Source organism: Amblyomma maculatum, chromosome 9 (genome assembly GCF_055883805.1).
Source record: "Amblyomma maculatum isolate TAMU_Amacu chromosome 9, ASM5588380v1, whole genome shotgun sequence".
In the NCBI taxonomy this organism is placed as follows: Eukaryota; Metazoa; Arthropoda; class Arachnida; order Ixodida; family Ixodidae; genus Amblyomma; species Amblyomma maculatum.
In genome coordinates, this window is record NC_139352.1 from 11,710,662 (window position 1) to 11,727,904 (window position 17,243).

A 17,243-nucleotide genomic window follows, 5' to 3' on the forward strand; every position below is an offset into this window, starting at 1 on the left:
GATTAGCAGAAAGAGCGAAAACACTTGTGGAAAGTACAATTACGAGTGAACTTCCTTCAATGTGATAAGGCCTTCTCATTTATCACAGGTTAAGAGCAAAGGTGTACATATTGACCGGAATCGGATATGGACTTGACAACTTCATATTATATTTCCATCTGCCACTGAGTGAGAAGGCATTTGAATACAACGTATTCTACAGTTCTCTCAACATCACACTGCCGTTTCTCGCCTTTGAGTTTACGCGACAAATTACAGAATAATATAGGGCCTGCAGGAACAGCTGGGTGTATTGGATGATGAAGTGTCCTGGAATTAAGTGGAGGCAGCTGGAACACCCAGGCCTTTACCCTGCATTGGAGATAGTCAGGCTGATGTGTAGGATGAAATACCTCTACTATTAAGAAAGTAGGGTAAATCTGCATAGAGACGTTTGGAGATCGTAGACTAAATTCAGCGTTGAATTAATGCTTGTTCTCTAGGGCACAGGGATCAAATGAATTCTAGGACATCCTTTATCGACGCTTCCCACATCTACGGCATCAGCAAAGAGATTACGGATAGCCTAAGGATGTTCAGGGGTGGTAAGTATTTTGTGAGCTTTTTGTGAACCCCGCTGCTTGATTCTGGTTCTTAAAACCGCAGCTTTTGGCGCCCATTCCTGCGAGCGCGTCGTCCTCGTTGGCCCTTAATTGTCGTAAGCGTAACCAGTTATCGCCGGCCGCGGCAGCTGGGTTGATGACAGCAGCAAAATGACGACTGCAGCAGTGGAACAGAAAAAGGGGAGATCGTAAAGTGCAGTGTGGGAGAAGGAGGTACTGAGGGGGTGGGATAGAGGGGTCACGCGCAATTTGTGCTGGCTGCTCTCTAATCATAACGCCAGAGAATTATGCCTCCCGTTCAGAAAAGAAAGAAGAAGAAGAAAAGAAAAAGACTCGTAGTCAGCGCTGCCGGCGTTGCGATCAAACACTCACGCTCCTGGCATGTGGGCACTGGCAGGAGACACAGATAGCAGGTTTTCATGCACGTGGTGAAAACTGTGCGGTTTCTATTACGGCTGGGACGCTTTTCTCAGACCTAAACTTCGGTAAGCTAGCTTAGACCAGATTAGCTGTGGCCGCTGAGAATTATGAAGCTCGGAATAGTCTGCAGGCAAATGATTTATTGGGATATTCTAGTTGTACGAAGACCATCCTGAGTCACTCGCAAGTGGTTGGAAGCCCACGAAAGACGAATCACCTGGGCAGCTGCCGTTCGCTCCGGAGCGCATCGTTGGCTTGGTGATTTCGATACCTTCACTCCGTCTTCCACTGCTAGCACGTGAAAGCGAGAAAGGGGAAAGGAGAGGGCTGCCCACGGGACCATACACGTATCATCCCTCCGGCGTTTCCGCAGCTGTTTCGATAGAGACCGGGAGAGGACGGAGGGTGTCGAACCCGAATTGTTTCGAGTTCAGTTCGGGTTCGGATTCACGGGTTCGGGTTTGGGTTCCGTTTCGGCTCCGGAGACACATTCCGTTCCGATTCGACCCAACCCGAACCGATTAAAATGGGTTTAAATGGGTTCAGAAAAAGGAAAATTTCTGGTGCATTTTTTACTTCACATTTTTAATGCTGAGCTTTTTTCCCGGTTCTAGAATATCATAAACGCTGAAAAATCATACAGTATTCTGTCTATTGTTTTTTTTGTCGTCAGATGTGACGGGCTCCAATTTCTTGTACAGACCTCCGTAAAATGTTTATACTGATGAGTGACCTAAGATTAGAGCACGAGGGGGGGGGGGGGGGGGGGGGACAATGGACTATATTTTGATTGGAACATAACCAACTAAAGCTGTCACGCACCGAAAATTAAAAGAAAATAATGTTCTCGCTGCATTTTTCAGGTACACAAAGTTTCACATGAATTTTAGTTTAGAGCGAAACCGCCACTATTACATGTCCAACAATGCTTTTCCCGCCTCCCACTAAAGGGCTTTGAAGTCAGATGAAGGTCAAGCCAAGCCCACACCCCAAGACTAACGATGTACTACATGCTATATGTGTGACTATATATCGCATAGTCCGCGGACGCCCTTGCATTTCGTGTTTCTATGGAGGTGAAACGCAAAGGCACCCGTGCGCTGTGGCCCGAAAGGCGCTGATAAACGTACGCTCCGCCATGTACTGGGGTAGGAGTCATTATTCTTTTTGCCAGAAAACCGGATTAATTAAGTGTCGTGCTCCTGTGGCCGCGACGCGATGCGACCAGCATATTGTTGTGAGTAATGGTTGCCTGTATAGGCGCGCTATATACCTTCTAGCACTACTTTCAGGTTACACTGCTACCTTTACTCGCATAATTTACAACAAGCATGAAATGACATCATGGCCACTCGCAAAGATTTTTGTGCTCTGTAAATGCCGCCAACTTTTTTTTTTTTTTTGCCAGCATAGAAAGACTGAAGGAAGAGAACATTGGCGAGGATTGCTGAAGTCAATCGATCGGTTTGATGACGGGAGAGGATATACTTCAGCCCAAAAAAGGCTATCACGAAGCTGACTTCTGTAGATGGCACAACAAGCGCAACCAATAAATACTATGTATTGACTCTGTACTGTATCTAGTGAATACAGTGCTGGGCGGCCGCAATTTCTCCTCCTCCCAAAATTTTAAAACACTCGAGTCTTGCTTGTTCTGGGCACCTGTTCAAATACTTAGAACAGGCTCTGTCCTTCAATTTCAAGAGAAATGCCTGTGTCTCCTATTCCTTGCTGGCAGTCTTCTTCAGTTTTCATAAGAAACGCTTCAAGCTCATTTTAGCTCGTAAGCTCTTAAGGAGAGATTCTGCTGCTGTCTGCAGCGGTACTTGATGGCCCCCGACAATCCTACGAAACCACTTCCATGCGGTGGCCACATTATACCCTTATCAAACGTGCAGTCTAAGCATAATTAAGCTTGATTGCGGTTAATGCTAACCGCAGTTGCGAGTATTTACATGAGAGACCTAACTGTAGTTACTTTGTTAACCATGGTTACCACAAACTGAGATTGGCCACCTCAGTCAGGCCCACTACCTTTCCTCGCTGGTCAACGTAATGTGTTATCGAGGGTCTCACGCTGCAGTAGTTAACTGGTTGCACAATTACTGCCATTTCCTTTTTTGATTTTATTTTCCAAGGGCCTAGTCGTAGGCACCTTCGGTCCACTTGACCTCGTCCATCTCTCTGCTTTTCAAGGTTTTTGCCCCGACCTTCATCGCCACCGCACAACCCGTAGGTCCAGTAACTAATTAGTTACGTTTCCTCTTAATATTGCACTTGCAGCTTTCAGTGCCACCTTTCTAGACTGTCTTAGGTATTAGTATTTTTTGGATTAGTATTAGGGATGATGCATAAAGCAATGAGACGTATTCTTTTTTCTTAAACCGTAGTTTTACGGGCAGAAGCGATAGCTCATCGAACAGAGCTTGGTAATTAATACTCCTACCAGTAAATCCTCACAGTTCCTTGCTCCATCCGGTATTCACATTTGAACATCAGAGCTTCCCTTCTGGCACCAGTTTAACTTGACAAGGGAAGTAAAACAAGCAGTAATCGCTAGGAACAAAATGAAGAGAACACAAAAAAGGAAAATTGAATTATGGATTCTTCTTTATGCTAAGTTCAGATACAACTAAATAACAGACCGGTAAATGGCTGCCCTAGGCGGACTCCCCACCACCAGCGTCGGCTTATCATTCTGAAGACTCGGTTAACCAAACTGCATCTGCTGGCATGGCATAACAAACGGTCTATGCACGTGTCATGTGACTCCTTGCGACGTCATCGAACGATAGGAGAATAAAATAATTTGCGTGCCATTCTTTTAACAGAATCGTTATTTCATTTTTGAGTTGTACATGCTTATATATTTATTTATCTAAATATGTAACTCAAATTACGAATTTTATGTTATTATTTTACTGCTTAGGAAAGCCCTCGAAGGGGGTAACTTTCTCCATAAGCGGCGTCATCACGCCGTGCGGCGGCCACCCGTCCCCAGGAAAAAAAAAAAAAAAAAAAAAAAAAAAAAAGATAGCCGGACACCAGAGATGGGTGGCATGCATGTGGCAATTTATTTTCCTTTGTTCCTGTCATAGTCTTGCAAGGGACAATTTTTCAATATAGTTGTGATGTTTGCGGTGTGCAGTGGCGCTTTGGAAATAAGTGAGGAGAGCATTTTACAAGCAGCCATAAAAGAAAAAAATAACGAAGGTAAGTTGCCAGCAAAAGTGGGTCAGAACCGTACCGTGAACCGGTTGGAAAGGGTTCCTCCGATTTGTTCGAGTTCGGGTTCAGTTCCAAGATGGCGAAAAAATACGGGTTCGGTTTGGTACCGGTTCCAGGTGAAAATTGGGGCTCGGTTCCGGTTTTCGCTTCGGTTGCTGTTCCGGTTTGACACTCTGTATGATGTAGGATGTATTCTACATTTTCTACAATTAACAGGTCACCGAACGAAAAGAAGAATGACAGGACGTCACTCCGAGAGATCAAAAACGGCTAAGTTTAGGCTAAAAGTATGGTCTCTATTCATGCGCGAAACCATGATGTAGTAATATTCATTTTCTTGGATTCGAAAATGAGGATTCACTTGCTTCACTTCGTGTCGAGGTGCATCGAGTGAACCACTTCACTCCTGAATTGACGGCTGGAGTTCAGTGGAGACAAAATAGGAGAATGTGCTCATACTTTCATGCAATTACTACAGGAAATGGACATTTCTCCAGAGCACCGAACTGTATCATGTTTAAACGACGCTCTGGTGCGGTATTCAAAACCCAACCAAAAAACCTATTGTTAGAAACAAGAGTGGTCACAGTGAATATTTAGAACCTTTTTCTTAGCATTATCCAACCACTTTTTTGTGCAAGTAAATGTTCCAGTATTCTGTACTCACCAGACATGAACCAAAACAAGAAGTGATGACCGGAAAACGTAAAGCGAAGTGGGCAAGATGAAGAAAAAATAAAGAAGGAAACGTTTGGCAAAACGAAGCCTCCACAAGAGGACAGTTATGGCAACATTATTTCCTTCGTCATGTGTGACTGAAATGTCATTGAAATTTCCGCAGCAGCTATAGAGAGAATACACGTGCGGACATAAGTAAATGGGAGCACGCTTTTCCGTTCAAATTAAAATCGCGCCTTCTGCACTGGTGATAAGAAAGCAGTATTTATTCAAGTGAAAGGGCACTGGCGTCTACAGTTTCGTGCATACCACGACTGCCAGTTACGATTATGCAAAGCGTGAAAAATGTTAGATAGAAAATGCGTGCTCCGTTTACTTTGGTCCGCACCAGTGCTTCTCGATAGTGCGCCCTCTTTCAGTTCATGCTTGTGGCCGTTTGTGCAGGGATGATGAGAAGCCAGACCGTAAGAGGCTCTGTCCTCCCTCCGCCCAGCATGGAACCCAATAACGACACCTGCAGCATGCCCAGAGAGGGAAAAATCTGCTTCAGATCAGGTAGGCGCACGGTGTCGCACTGTAGGTGGCTCTGCCCATGTTGAAAATTTCGAACCATATGCATACCTAATTGGCTATTACTATGAGCGGTTACGTGCTTTATTGTAGCTAAGAGACTAATTATGTCTCATTAATACCTTCTACATACTTGCCTATTTCTTTTCGCAACTCGTTCGTTAACAAAATAGTGACTTTTCGCTCCCAATAAAAACTAGTGTTTAAAAGACAGCCTCCTCACTTTTCGTGCTACAGCTGCATGACAAGAAGTGTAACGACAAGAAGTAAGCAGGAATGTTTCATTTGTGTGAACCCTTTTGCAGCATGTTTTCCTCACCTTAGTCTGGTAAACTATATTTAACCAAGCATCTATTAGTATTAAAAAACTGCGGCACGCTCCATCACATGCTGGCGTTTCACACGCAGGAGACCTGAGGGTGAACCAGAACGCTGGTCTAGTGACACTGCACACGCTTTTTCTGAGGGACCACAACCGCATCGCCCGCAGACTGGCTGCAATCAACCCATTTTGGAATGACGAACGCCTATTCCAGGTCACCAAGTGGGTTAGCATTTTCGCAGGTTCAAAAAGGAAAAAAAAAAAAAAAGCAAGGAATTGTTCACAGACGCATGTCATCTAAATATATTATGATACAAATTTATCCTCCTTCTTCGCATACTAATGAGTGACACAACATGGCGACTAGTGTCAGCATCCCCCCCCCCCCCCCCTCTCCTACCTTCCCTAATTACCATTTTACCCGTCATCGTCTATGTATTAACTTGTGGGCGAGATGGCTGCGCATAAAGATTGTCAAGCGTGTCCTCTTCTCTAATTTCTTAATAATATGGTCACTGGCTAGCAATAATAAAATTTTCTTTATTATGTTGAATGACTCCGTAACAAATCGCATTTATTACGGCACTGTCCTTCTTGGTAGCTATTACCTGCGCGCACCAAACATAAAACATAACAGAGAGCAATTTTGACAGAGGCTATCAACAACAATGGCAGAAAAAATCCGCGGAGATTTTAGACAGCTAGCAAAATTGTTCTTACCTTTAACTAGTCATGAAAAGTGTCACAACTTCTGAATAGTATTGAACCATTGCGGAACAGTGATGGACATATAACGTGGGTATCTTAGCCTGTTGTGAATCTACGGTTGTTATAGGCTTGGCAAAGCTGTGTGCTCATAGGCAACTATACGAATTTTAGTCCTGGCGATAGAAGTCTGACCGCTTGAGGACAGTAGCTTCCTGCATGGGCGTATACCTATAGACTAAATTGAGGCTTTGATAACAACTGAGTGAAAATGAAAGCACTGAACTCGGTCATGGTGAAAAAGAAAGGTCAGGAACCATGTTCATATTTCTTGCATTGTGTTTCATATTTTTGCTTCAGTGGAAGGAGCGCTTAGGGATACTACATGAATTACAAGGACTTTCGTGTAGTATGCTACAAGAGTGGTTTAGCACAGGAATTAAACATGTCATCCATACGAGGTGGCCGGAGTCACCATATTAGCCATGAAAAGGAAAGGGAACCAAGAACTACGGCGCAATGTACACAAACACGTGAATAGAAACACAACACAGGCGCAGACTGCCAACTGTAGTATGAAACTGAACACGCACTATGCAGCACCAATTCGCCCCTCAAGCTGTTATTCCGAAAAGGAAAGAGAGCTGATGCCATGTAGTGCAGGCCAAGAACCAAGAAATTCAATATATCCGGATCACTTTAGATAAAAATTAAAATAAAAACAGCCTTGCAGCATTGTTCTTGTCTCCGCGGATACTTCTGCCCATTCACTTCTCCAGTTTCAGTTGGCTAAATGGATCACGGTGGAGAAACTCGAGAACAATATACGCTGGACGTAGGCGTATGAAACAAATCGTGCATTTGCTATTGAATTAAGAAATAAAAAACATGTATTTTGTGTTGTGAAAGAAGAAGCTGGGCAACCTCAGCTTTGTTGTCATGTATTGGGTTTTGCAGTGCGGCTTCTGGAGCCCTCCCTCCCCCCACTTCCCCCCTCGCGCACGCACGCACGCACGCACGCACGCGCACACACACACACACACACACACACACACACACACACACACACACACACACACACACACACACACACACACACACACACACACACACACACACACACACACACACACACACACACACACACACACACACACACACACACACACACACACACACACACACACACACACACACACACACACACACACACACACACACACACACACACACACACACACACACACACACACACACACACACACACACACACACACACACACACACACACACACACACACACACACACACACACACACACACACACACACACACACACACACACACACACACACACACACACACACACACACACACACACACACACACACACACACACACACACACACACACACACACACACACACACACACACACACACACACACACACACACACACACACACACACACACACAAAGCGTACTGCGGAGTTCTCAGAAAATGACAAGTCGTATGGTCCCTTATGTACTCTTTCTTCTGCAACTTCAGATGAAAGACGGCGCTTGTCTCTATATCCAAGTGTGCGCCACTTTAATTTTTGCAGTTTAAAAATAACATTTAGAAGAAGTGACAATGTAAACATGAAGCCGAACTTCGTTAATCTGCACGAATTACGTGGGACTAGTTAGCAGCGTGACTAGGCTGTTACTTCGAACTTACCTCTTCAGACCAGTGCGTCGCAGTGTTGTGCAAAGCTAGTTGCAGCAGAGTTAAGGTGCGATTGAGACCATTTCCAGATTGTTAACTTGTGGTAGGAGAAGGAGAAGAAAAGGAGGGCGGAAGGCATGGTTGTTGACCAGAAATAATTCCGGTTGGCTACCCTGCACTGGGGAAGGGAAAGGGGGGATTAAAGGGTGAGGGTAGAATAGCTTTTAATAAATGGGCGTCGTTATATCCAGGTTGTATTTGTCTTCGGTAATAGAGACCGGACTGACTCCCTGCATATTTCTCACGTATTTGCTCAACACTAATATCTTATATACCTATATCCAAATGCGAAGGAAACAGATGATACATTACTCTCACGGCAAACGCTTGGGCAGGAGGATCGTGGAGGCCCGTCTACAGCACATTGTTTTCAACGAGTGGCTACCAGCAATCGTCGGTCCTCAAGTGATGAACGACTACGATTTGTGGCCGCTCAAGTCTGGCTACACGAGCTACAAGCGGCAGGTCGATCCTAGGATGATTAACGAGTTTGCCGTAGCGGCCTTTCGATTCGGCCATTCGAACGTCGACGGAAGGTTCAATTTGTAAGTAGCCAAGCACTATTTAATTTAAGTGTCTGAATTGTTATCTTCAGTTGCTATTGTTGCTCATAGCAAATGCACGTACTATACTGACCACGAAGCGGGCGTTTCAGATAGGCATCAAACCGCACGTTAATGTTATGGATGAGAAGAAACGGTGCTTGATGAAGCAAAATATCAGTTAAAAGCCAATCGATGTGCGAGTGATCTCGGTGAGACAATGCGTGATTTAAGGATCTTTTACAGCTAAGGCCTCGCCGAGTTAAAATATTTCGCATCTTTCAAAGGGTGATCCCTGAGATATGGCGTTGAGAGCTTGTGCCTTGAGCGTAATAATCGGCAAACTATGATCAAACTTGGTCCGACTTAACTACTGATGTAGGGCGAGTGCCGAGAGAACTTGCTTTCGTAAGCAGCTTATCAAGTGACATTTAATGCGCATTTATGTGGCAGAAATAATACTCGGCAACATCAAAATTATTTCGCACGAACCCCCCCCCCCCCCCCCCCCCCCCCCCCCCCCCCCCCCCCCACACACACACGTTCATGCTGATAATGAAGTGTCTCTTAGTCATTTAGCATGCTTTGCTGTAGATATTGTGCGTGCTGCTTTCCAGAAGAGGCAGTTTTTTAAAATGCATTCCTTGACGGCGGTCGCACACGTCTGTGTGGTCAGCCCGCTGAGTGTTCGATCGCGTAGTTGCGCTGCGACATCACGATTATGGTGGAGATATCTTAATTGTGCCCCCCGCTAATATCAGCACACCTTCTCCTCATTTCCCTAGAGGGGGGGGGGGGGGGGGGGGGGGGGGGGGAATGGGCTTTTATTCTTTTATGTGTTTCCGCTCTCATCTTCGGTTTTCAAGCTGCGTCCTTTTGCTTCTGGTCTACCTTTGCGTGACATTTCGGCTTTGTACCACGACAGCTGACATTTGTCGCACTTAGTGCCAAGCGATGTCTCTATAATCGGCTTTCGTCAGCAGTGACCCCACTTGTCATCCTAATCTATGAGCAGAGTTGGTCGAAGAGGAGATCAACTGGGCGCCTTGGAACTCAAGGATACTTACTTCCAACCCTTCGACTTCTACGAAAATGGTTTCCACGACAGTGCTGTCCGAGGATTCATTCAGCAGCCAATGCAGGCGACAGACAGGTAATCACAGTTTCAAGTTGTGCTAACCAGTAAATTTTTAGCTGTACTGGGACTTATAATGCTACACAGATATATAACTGAGTTTACTGAGAATAAATATAACGTTGTGATCTCGCGAAAGTTCGGCAGCTAGAAGAAAGGAAATGCTCATCCTATGCGTTGCAGCTTTCAGCAAACATGAATTTCTTTCTTTGGCTTGCAAATCTTCTTCGGATGTGCAAGAACCATGGTTTGAGTTCCTGCAGTGGGTTGTACTGGAACACAGTAGTCGTTAACGTCGGGAAATCTGACTCAATCAATTGCTGCGCCTTACCTGGCCTTACGATACGGGGACAAAAGCTTGCGCGACTCGAGACAAGCACTTCCAGCGTAAAAGAGTGACGTTCTCCGGCGATCACTTGATTTCACTACTTCACGTCCCAGCACGCGAGTCTGGGTTTCTCTTCGACAAGTATCGTTTGCATACACCTGTTAATAACAGAGCTATGGGATTCAATTCCTTGTGATGCGGCCTGCAAACTTTTGTCTCGGTGTACATGCCTTTAGTGGTATGTACTTTAACTTCAGTGTCAGTTGCTGTTGACTCATATACCTTCCAAATGTTTCCTGTATAGTAAAAATGACAATACCTGGTCGCGCAAGTGATCCTAAATGATGTTGCTTTTGAGCTTCTAGGCCTAAATATAGTGGTTCTGGCAGTCGCTAGCACCTAATGCTACCACCTACCACTAGTGAAAAAAAGTGAAAAAAAAAAAAAAATAACAACAACAACAACAAAAAAAAAAACGGAGCAAAATGCTCAATGAGCGAGGCTTCTAACTTGAATCGCATGGAGAATTCCGCCTCGCTTTATGCAATAAATTTATTGTATATTTTTTATATTAAGAGCCTCATTTCTTTGAAATTAATAAGACAAGTTCTCTCACAGGTTTGGTGACCCCGCGGCGACGAACTTCCTGTTTCGTGTGCCAGGCAGGCCGTTCGGCAATGACCTCTTCGCAGTGGACATCCAGAGGGGCCGTGATCATGGCATCAGGCCTTACGTGGACTACGTGCGACTCTGCGGAAACTTCAATGTCACTTCGTTTTCCGACCTCCACCGCCAGAACCTCATGCCCAGGCGAATAGCGGTACTTTACTCGGAGATATACGAGTAAGTCGTGCCATCTAACTCAAAAAAGAAAGAAAATTCATTATTTTTTTTCCATGCTGACTGACAAAAACAGTCGAAAGCTTTTAGCCATTGTTAAACGGGTGTGACCCTATTGATAAAATGAATAAAAAAAAGAAGAATCAGCTGCACAAGATGCGGATGCTCTAGCAATTAAAGCCGCCTGTTGGGTTTCAAATAGCCCTTATATTTGTCTGCTATGCTGGAACTGGGGCTCAAATATTATCTTTAATGTGTCTATTGCTTGATTAATTTGACACCCTAAACTTTGCTGCAGTCGCTGTAGTTTAATGATATTTGCAGATGTTCCACTACTCCACGTGCTCAACCAAAATTCTTGTACAATACAGAGTGCGATGTTTCTAGTTCCTAGCAATCGCCACTTTTGGCTCGCATATTACGTTAAGAAATACATAATTTTTTCATGGCAGTTGCATATAGTAACTACGCCTCCCTTTTAATCGCTTCTACGTCCGCCTTATTTTCTCTTACCAGCATTCCGGTTATCATGGTCACTACAATGACGGTGATTGAACTAGCAATATGATCCTCCCATCAACACCAACAGCGGATACATATTTATTCACTAAAAAATGGCTAACTACCAGCGGGTATTCAAGTTTCAGAAGAATGCTCCATGTAACTGACTTTCTAACCCTATTTAATCAGATGTATTTCCAAAGGCAGCCACATTAAGTTGAATTATCTGTGAAGTTATTTGGTTAAACTGACTCCTTGCGCATTCCACACAGCGGCCCAGGTGATATAAATAGTCAACATCATCACTGTAAGGGGTCGGCAGCAACACGACAAGGTTTTGCTGCCGAAGAACGCTATTCACAGAGAGGCGATAACCTTAATTCTTCTGCTAATATTCGTAAACTAGCTTACCTTACTTTTGTTCGTCCACAACTTGAATTTGCTTCATCCATTTGGTCTCCCTATCATAACAACATGATCACAGCAATAGAATCCATCCAAAATAGGGCAGCACGATTCATATCTCGAAACTATAACTACCATTCAAGTGTCACTGTGATTAAAAGTAACCTCTCGTTAGAATCCTTAGGTACACGCCGCGACATCGCCCTCCTAACACTATTTCACAAGTATGTATACCCCAATCGATCCTGTCCGCTTCACCTCGATGTTCCATCTCGCACGGAAAAAAGATTGCACAATCACCTCAGTTTTACAAGAATATATGGTGACACATTAGCCTTCAACTCATCAGCACTTCCACGAGCCATCAGATTATGGAATAACCTGCCAGACATTATCGCTTCTCTTCCTAATCTAGAAGCGTTCCATCGCCAACTCATCACATTATATCACTGAGCCTTCATTTTGCCTTATTTGTCTTATATATACATTTTTATTAAATTTGTTGCAGCTGTTAAATGTCTTGATGGGTTTTATTTACTTGTGTTTGCCTATGTACTCTTTCCGTTTTTTTTTTTTCCTTACCATTTTTTTTTAAGCGCCATTCGGGGCACTGTGTGCCGCTTGCTGTTTATTGTGCTTAATCTGTGTGTGTACCATTGTGCTTTAATCTGTGTCGCGTATTTCTTTTTCTTAATGATATAATAATTTCCGCGTCGTACTATTTTGTTTGTTCATATATTAATTACCTTTGTATTTTTTGCCTGTTTCCTTACATTTTATGTATATATTGCACTGTATAGATTTTATGTCCCCCTTACACAATGCCTAATGGCCCTGTAAGGTATTTTCAAATAAATTCACAATCACCATCACCATCATCCTGTCAGGCTGTCCAGTGACCAGTTCTACTATACCGTGGCTGACGTGCTGACTATAGCCACAGTCGCAAATTAAGTATTTGTATGCACTTTTTGACCTTACATGTAATTTATTCTTGGAGTGGACTGTGCCTTTCTTTGAATCTCTCCACTGAGCAGATTTGGTAAAAATAGCTATGGTATAATTTCGTGAGAAAAACTGAGTGCATAAAATTGATAACAGTGGATTACAGAAAATAAGTGCGATTGTCGTGTTTATAAGCTACAATGCTAACCTGATGAATATTTCAGAGATGTGCGGGACATCGATTTGTTCTCGGCGGGCCTGAGCGAGTTTCTGGCACCTGGTGCCGCCATGGGACACACTTTCCTATGCATTGTGGCCGACATGTTTCACAGGCTCAAGTGGGGAGACCGGTTCTACTACGAGCACGGGGCGCAGGCGGGATCATTCAAGCCAGGCAAGCAGCGCAGTTTGGCATCGGTGGCGATATGTGATAGAGGTTGAAAGTCTTACGAACAGTCCTTTGTCATAGCTGTGTTTTCATTCCGTTCCTCGCTTATACATGGCGTGAATAGAAAGTGTGTACAGAAATTGCGACCAGAAAACGTCCATCGCACTCGCATGAAAGAAAAAAAAAAAAAAAAAACGAGACGCATCCACCTGGAATCGAACCATGATCCCCAGTGAAGTGCGCAAACCACTACTGCTTCTTTTTCTTTATTGCCGACAAACAAAAGTTCAGATAACAAGAAAACCAACTCATTAGGAATAAATTGTAATTCTCCCTGTCTAGCGTGACCGGATTATTTGGAGAAATATGGGAGAGGCCTTCGCCCTGCAGTGGGTATAGTCAGGCTGATGATGATGAGCGTGACGATGATAGTAGCGACGACGATGATGATGCAGTTAGCGGTAATGATAATGGTTACATTAGCGATGAAACTGATGCTGTATTTAGTTGATAATGAATATGATGATAGTAGCGATAGTGACGATGATGACGATGATGATGGTGGTGACGGTGAAACACCCTTTGTATCCGGTAGGTCATGAGGCGTAGTACATGACCAAGCCGGAAAGGAAAACAATACACATAAACTGTCTGTTCTTTGTGACGACGGCGTTAACACAAATGGCGAAAACAAAATTATCAAACCGTAGCAACATGTCCGAGCGCAACCAGTGCGTCAGGAGGAGTTTCGTCGTTTCGAGAATGGTGATGGCAGCGATGACAACGACGATGCAGCTAAGAATAAGAATGATGGTTGCGATCAGAATGAAGGTACATGTAATTGGTAATGATAATGAGGATAGTGCCTATAGTGATAATGGTTCTGGAGGTTTTATTATTATTATTATTATTATTATTATTATTATTATTATTATTATTATTATTATTATTATTATTATTATTATTAATTGGTTCACAGGAAAGGAAAGGCCCAGTATCTGCCACACTTGTTTCTGTGGACACCTGACCCGCACCGTAAGGGAAGGGAGGAAACTGGAAGTTAAAGTGGATAAAGAGAAGGAGGAGCCGTAGTGGTGGGCTACAGCGTAATCTCGACCACCTAGGAATCTTTAATGTGCGCTGACATCGCACAGCACACGGACGCCTCTTCGTTTCGCCTACATCGAAAAGCAGCCGCCGCTGTCGGGTACAATTTTCGCTTTTAAGCAGACATATACGCTGTCCTGGAATTTTTGTGACACACTTGGCCTATGTTGCTGTTTACATATTTTATACTGAAGAGATACCGTGTTCATGAACACTTTTTTCCTGTATTTTTCACATACTGGACATAAAAAAAAAAAATTTTCAGTGGCATGACTCAGCTAAACCAGGATATACAAAGTGAAAGAAGTAGTAGTCGTGGTATAGACCGAATCGTTTCTCTGTTGTTCTCGTCGCACCTTCTTCTCCGCCACCTGACGTCGTCGCTTTGCAAGTCTCTCTTCTCGCTCCTCGGGGATTTCCATCACTTGTTTAATTCTCAGCTTCACTTTTCCTACACACCACTTCTTCATGGTGACCAATGTCGGCAGGATGAGTAGATTCGGCGTATAGGCGAACGCTGCTAGCGCTCGCACTAAGCGTTGTTGCCTCAACCATGGCATAGCACTACAAAGGGATGTGCTCACAGACAACGGCGACGACCGAGGAACGCGTGGACGACGAAGCGTTCTGAAAGACGACGATGCTGACAGAGTGGAAGCTGCACGGCTACCGAAGTCTTTGCGCCGAGCTGAGCCCATCACAACGATAGTTACATTAAATACTTCTCCGTAACATCTTGGTGGAGGTGTGGAGTGATTTGGAGCCGCGTCGGTTGTCATCGTGACGGCCGCTGCGAAGATCTAGCGTCAGATCGTGTCGAACCCGCGACCTCCACCAAGACGTTACAGGGAAGTATTCAATGTACTATATATATATATATATATTGTCACGTCTCGATAGAATGCCAAGGAGGGCCGAAAGATAAGACGGTTTTAATAGTCGACTAGAACGAGTCTTGCGCTCAAGCTTCCTCCTCCTTCTTCCAGGCTCGCGCTTTTTTTCCCAGTCGTCATCTTTTGCGTCGTCTTCTATGCGGCAATATATATATATATATTAAGGGGAAATGAGGGTGCTCGTTATAATACATAAAGGAAAGAAGCCAACAGTCGGCGAGGCCAAGGAAAGCGTAGGGGATGTTACTTTATGTCTTTTTTTTTCTTAATGTTTACTTGGATAATCACAGAAATTAGTAATGCAATCTTGTTTAGGGGAAAGATAATTAAACACAAACTAGCAGAAAAAACAACGTGCCAATGGTGGGAACCGAACCCACGACCTCCGAATATCGCGTCCGGTGCTCTTCCAACTGAGCTACATCGGCCGCTGTCCCCCCTGCTACTTGCTTGGGTATTTATGTTGTCTGTATACGAACCTTGAGTGTGTTCACCAGCGCCACCCTCAAACATAGCGGCGGACGTAGAACGTCCTTTGTTACCGCCAGTGTCACGCAGAACGTGATCAAGAGCGAGGGCGAAAGCTGTGCTAGAACCCTCTTACGCTACCTATGGCTTCAAAACTGCCAGAATATATATATATATATATATATACATATATATATATATATATATATATATATATATATATATATATATATATATATATATATATATATATATATATATATATATATATATAAATTACCGGAGTCCTCCACTACGGCGTCTCTCATAGCCTGAGTTGCTTTGGGACGTTAAACCCCACAAACCAACCAACCAACCAACCATATATATATATATATATATATATATATATATATATATATATATATATATATATATATATATATATATATATATATTATATATATGCCTTCGTAAGCGAGCGGCTGCTCCACGGCTTATATCCCCCGCTGTGGCCCAGAAGAGCACCGCACATGTGCAGTTAGGTGCATATCAAAGTGATGACGCCACGTGTGGCGTTTCAGGGAGACCGGCGATATCTACTGGTACGGATGAAGTTTGCCAGGTTTGTGAAGAAGAAAATTAGAGGTGTTCAGCGCTGCTGAACCGGTTGAGGAGCGAAAGCTTTTGGCTTTGGGCGACCGAGTGTTGCATCGAACGCAGCCAGTTTTCCTTTGAACGCATCAAAGTTCACCGGTGTTCAATGCGGAATCCACTTTCATGCCCTGCGCATGCGATGCACTCGGACTCTTTCCTGCTCCACTTGGTCAGCTCTCTGCGGCGGCACGCGCATCTGCAGAAATGCCGCTACCCTGCTCTTCCTCTCTGTAGCACCTTCAGCATGTCTTCACCACTACGGCTCCTCTTTCTCTCTTAATTCTACTTTCACTCCCACCTTCCTCCCTTCCCTTGCGGCACGATTGAGGTGTCCACAGAAAACAAGTGAGACAGTTACCGTGCCTTTCCCTTCCTACAAATCAATCAATCAATCAATCAAATCAATCAATCACCACACCTCGTTCTTCTTTCGCAGGGCAACTGCACACAATAAGGAAAACTACGCTTGCCAAAATCATCTGTGAAAATACGAGGATAAGTACAAGGCTTCAACGAAATGTCTTTCGTTCTAAGTAAGTGCCACGTGAACGCACGAGTGTCCAAGTTCACTATGGACGCTATGCTAACGCCGACCCTACAAGTAAGCAGGTAAAAGCTGTTCGACTACAGCTTGCCCGAAGAAACAGCCTCTTAATAAGTAACGTAAAATACTGATAAAGAAGAAGCGGTTCGCAGAGGTATAATATAAACATTTCCATATAAAAGACAGTAGTGTTCTGTAGACTGGGCTAAACAGGCAAG

At 44.0% G+C, this 17,243-nt stretch overlaps 1 protein-coding gene across 1 annotated transcript in view; it reads left to right on the forward strand.

The window, feature by feature from the left end:
- LOC146178315 (immunomodulatory peroxidase-like) overlaps positions 1-17,018 on the forward strand; it is a 31,724-nt gene extending 14,706 nt beyond the window's left edge. The window contains exons 7-14 of the mRNA XM_084579670.1: positions 483-584; positions 5,373-5,483; positions 5,907-6,042; positions 8,629-8,838; positions 9,851-9,988; positions 10,917-11,141; positions 13,214-13,383; positions 16,918-17,018. Of these exons, the coding sequence (XP_084435796.1) occupies positions 483-584; positions 5,373-5,483; positions 5,907-6,042; positions 8,629-8,838; positions 9,851-9,988; positions 10,917-11,141; positions 13,214-13,383; positions 16,918-17,018 (1,193 nt within the window). The remainder of the gene's footprint in view (positions 1-482; positions 585-5,372; positions 5,484-5,906; positions 6,043-8,628; positions 8,839-9,850; positions 9,989-10,916; positions 11,142-13,213; positions 13,384-16,917) is intronic.
- The last annotated feature ends 225 nt before the right edge of the window (positions 17,019-17,243 follow it).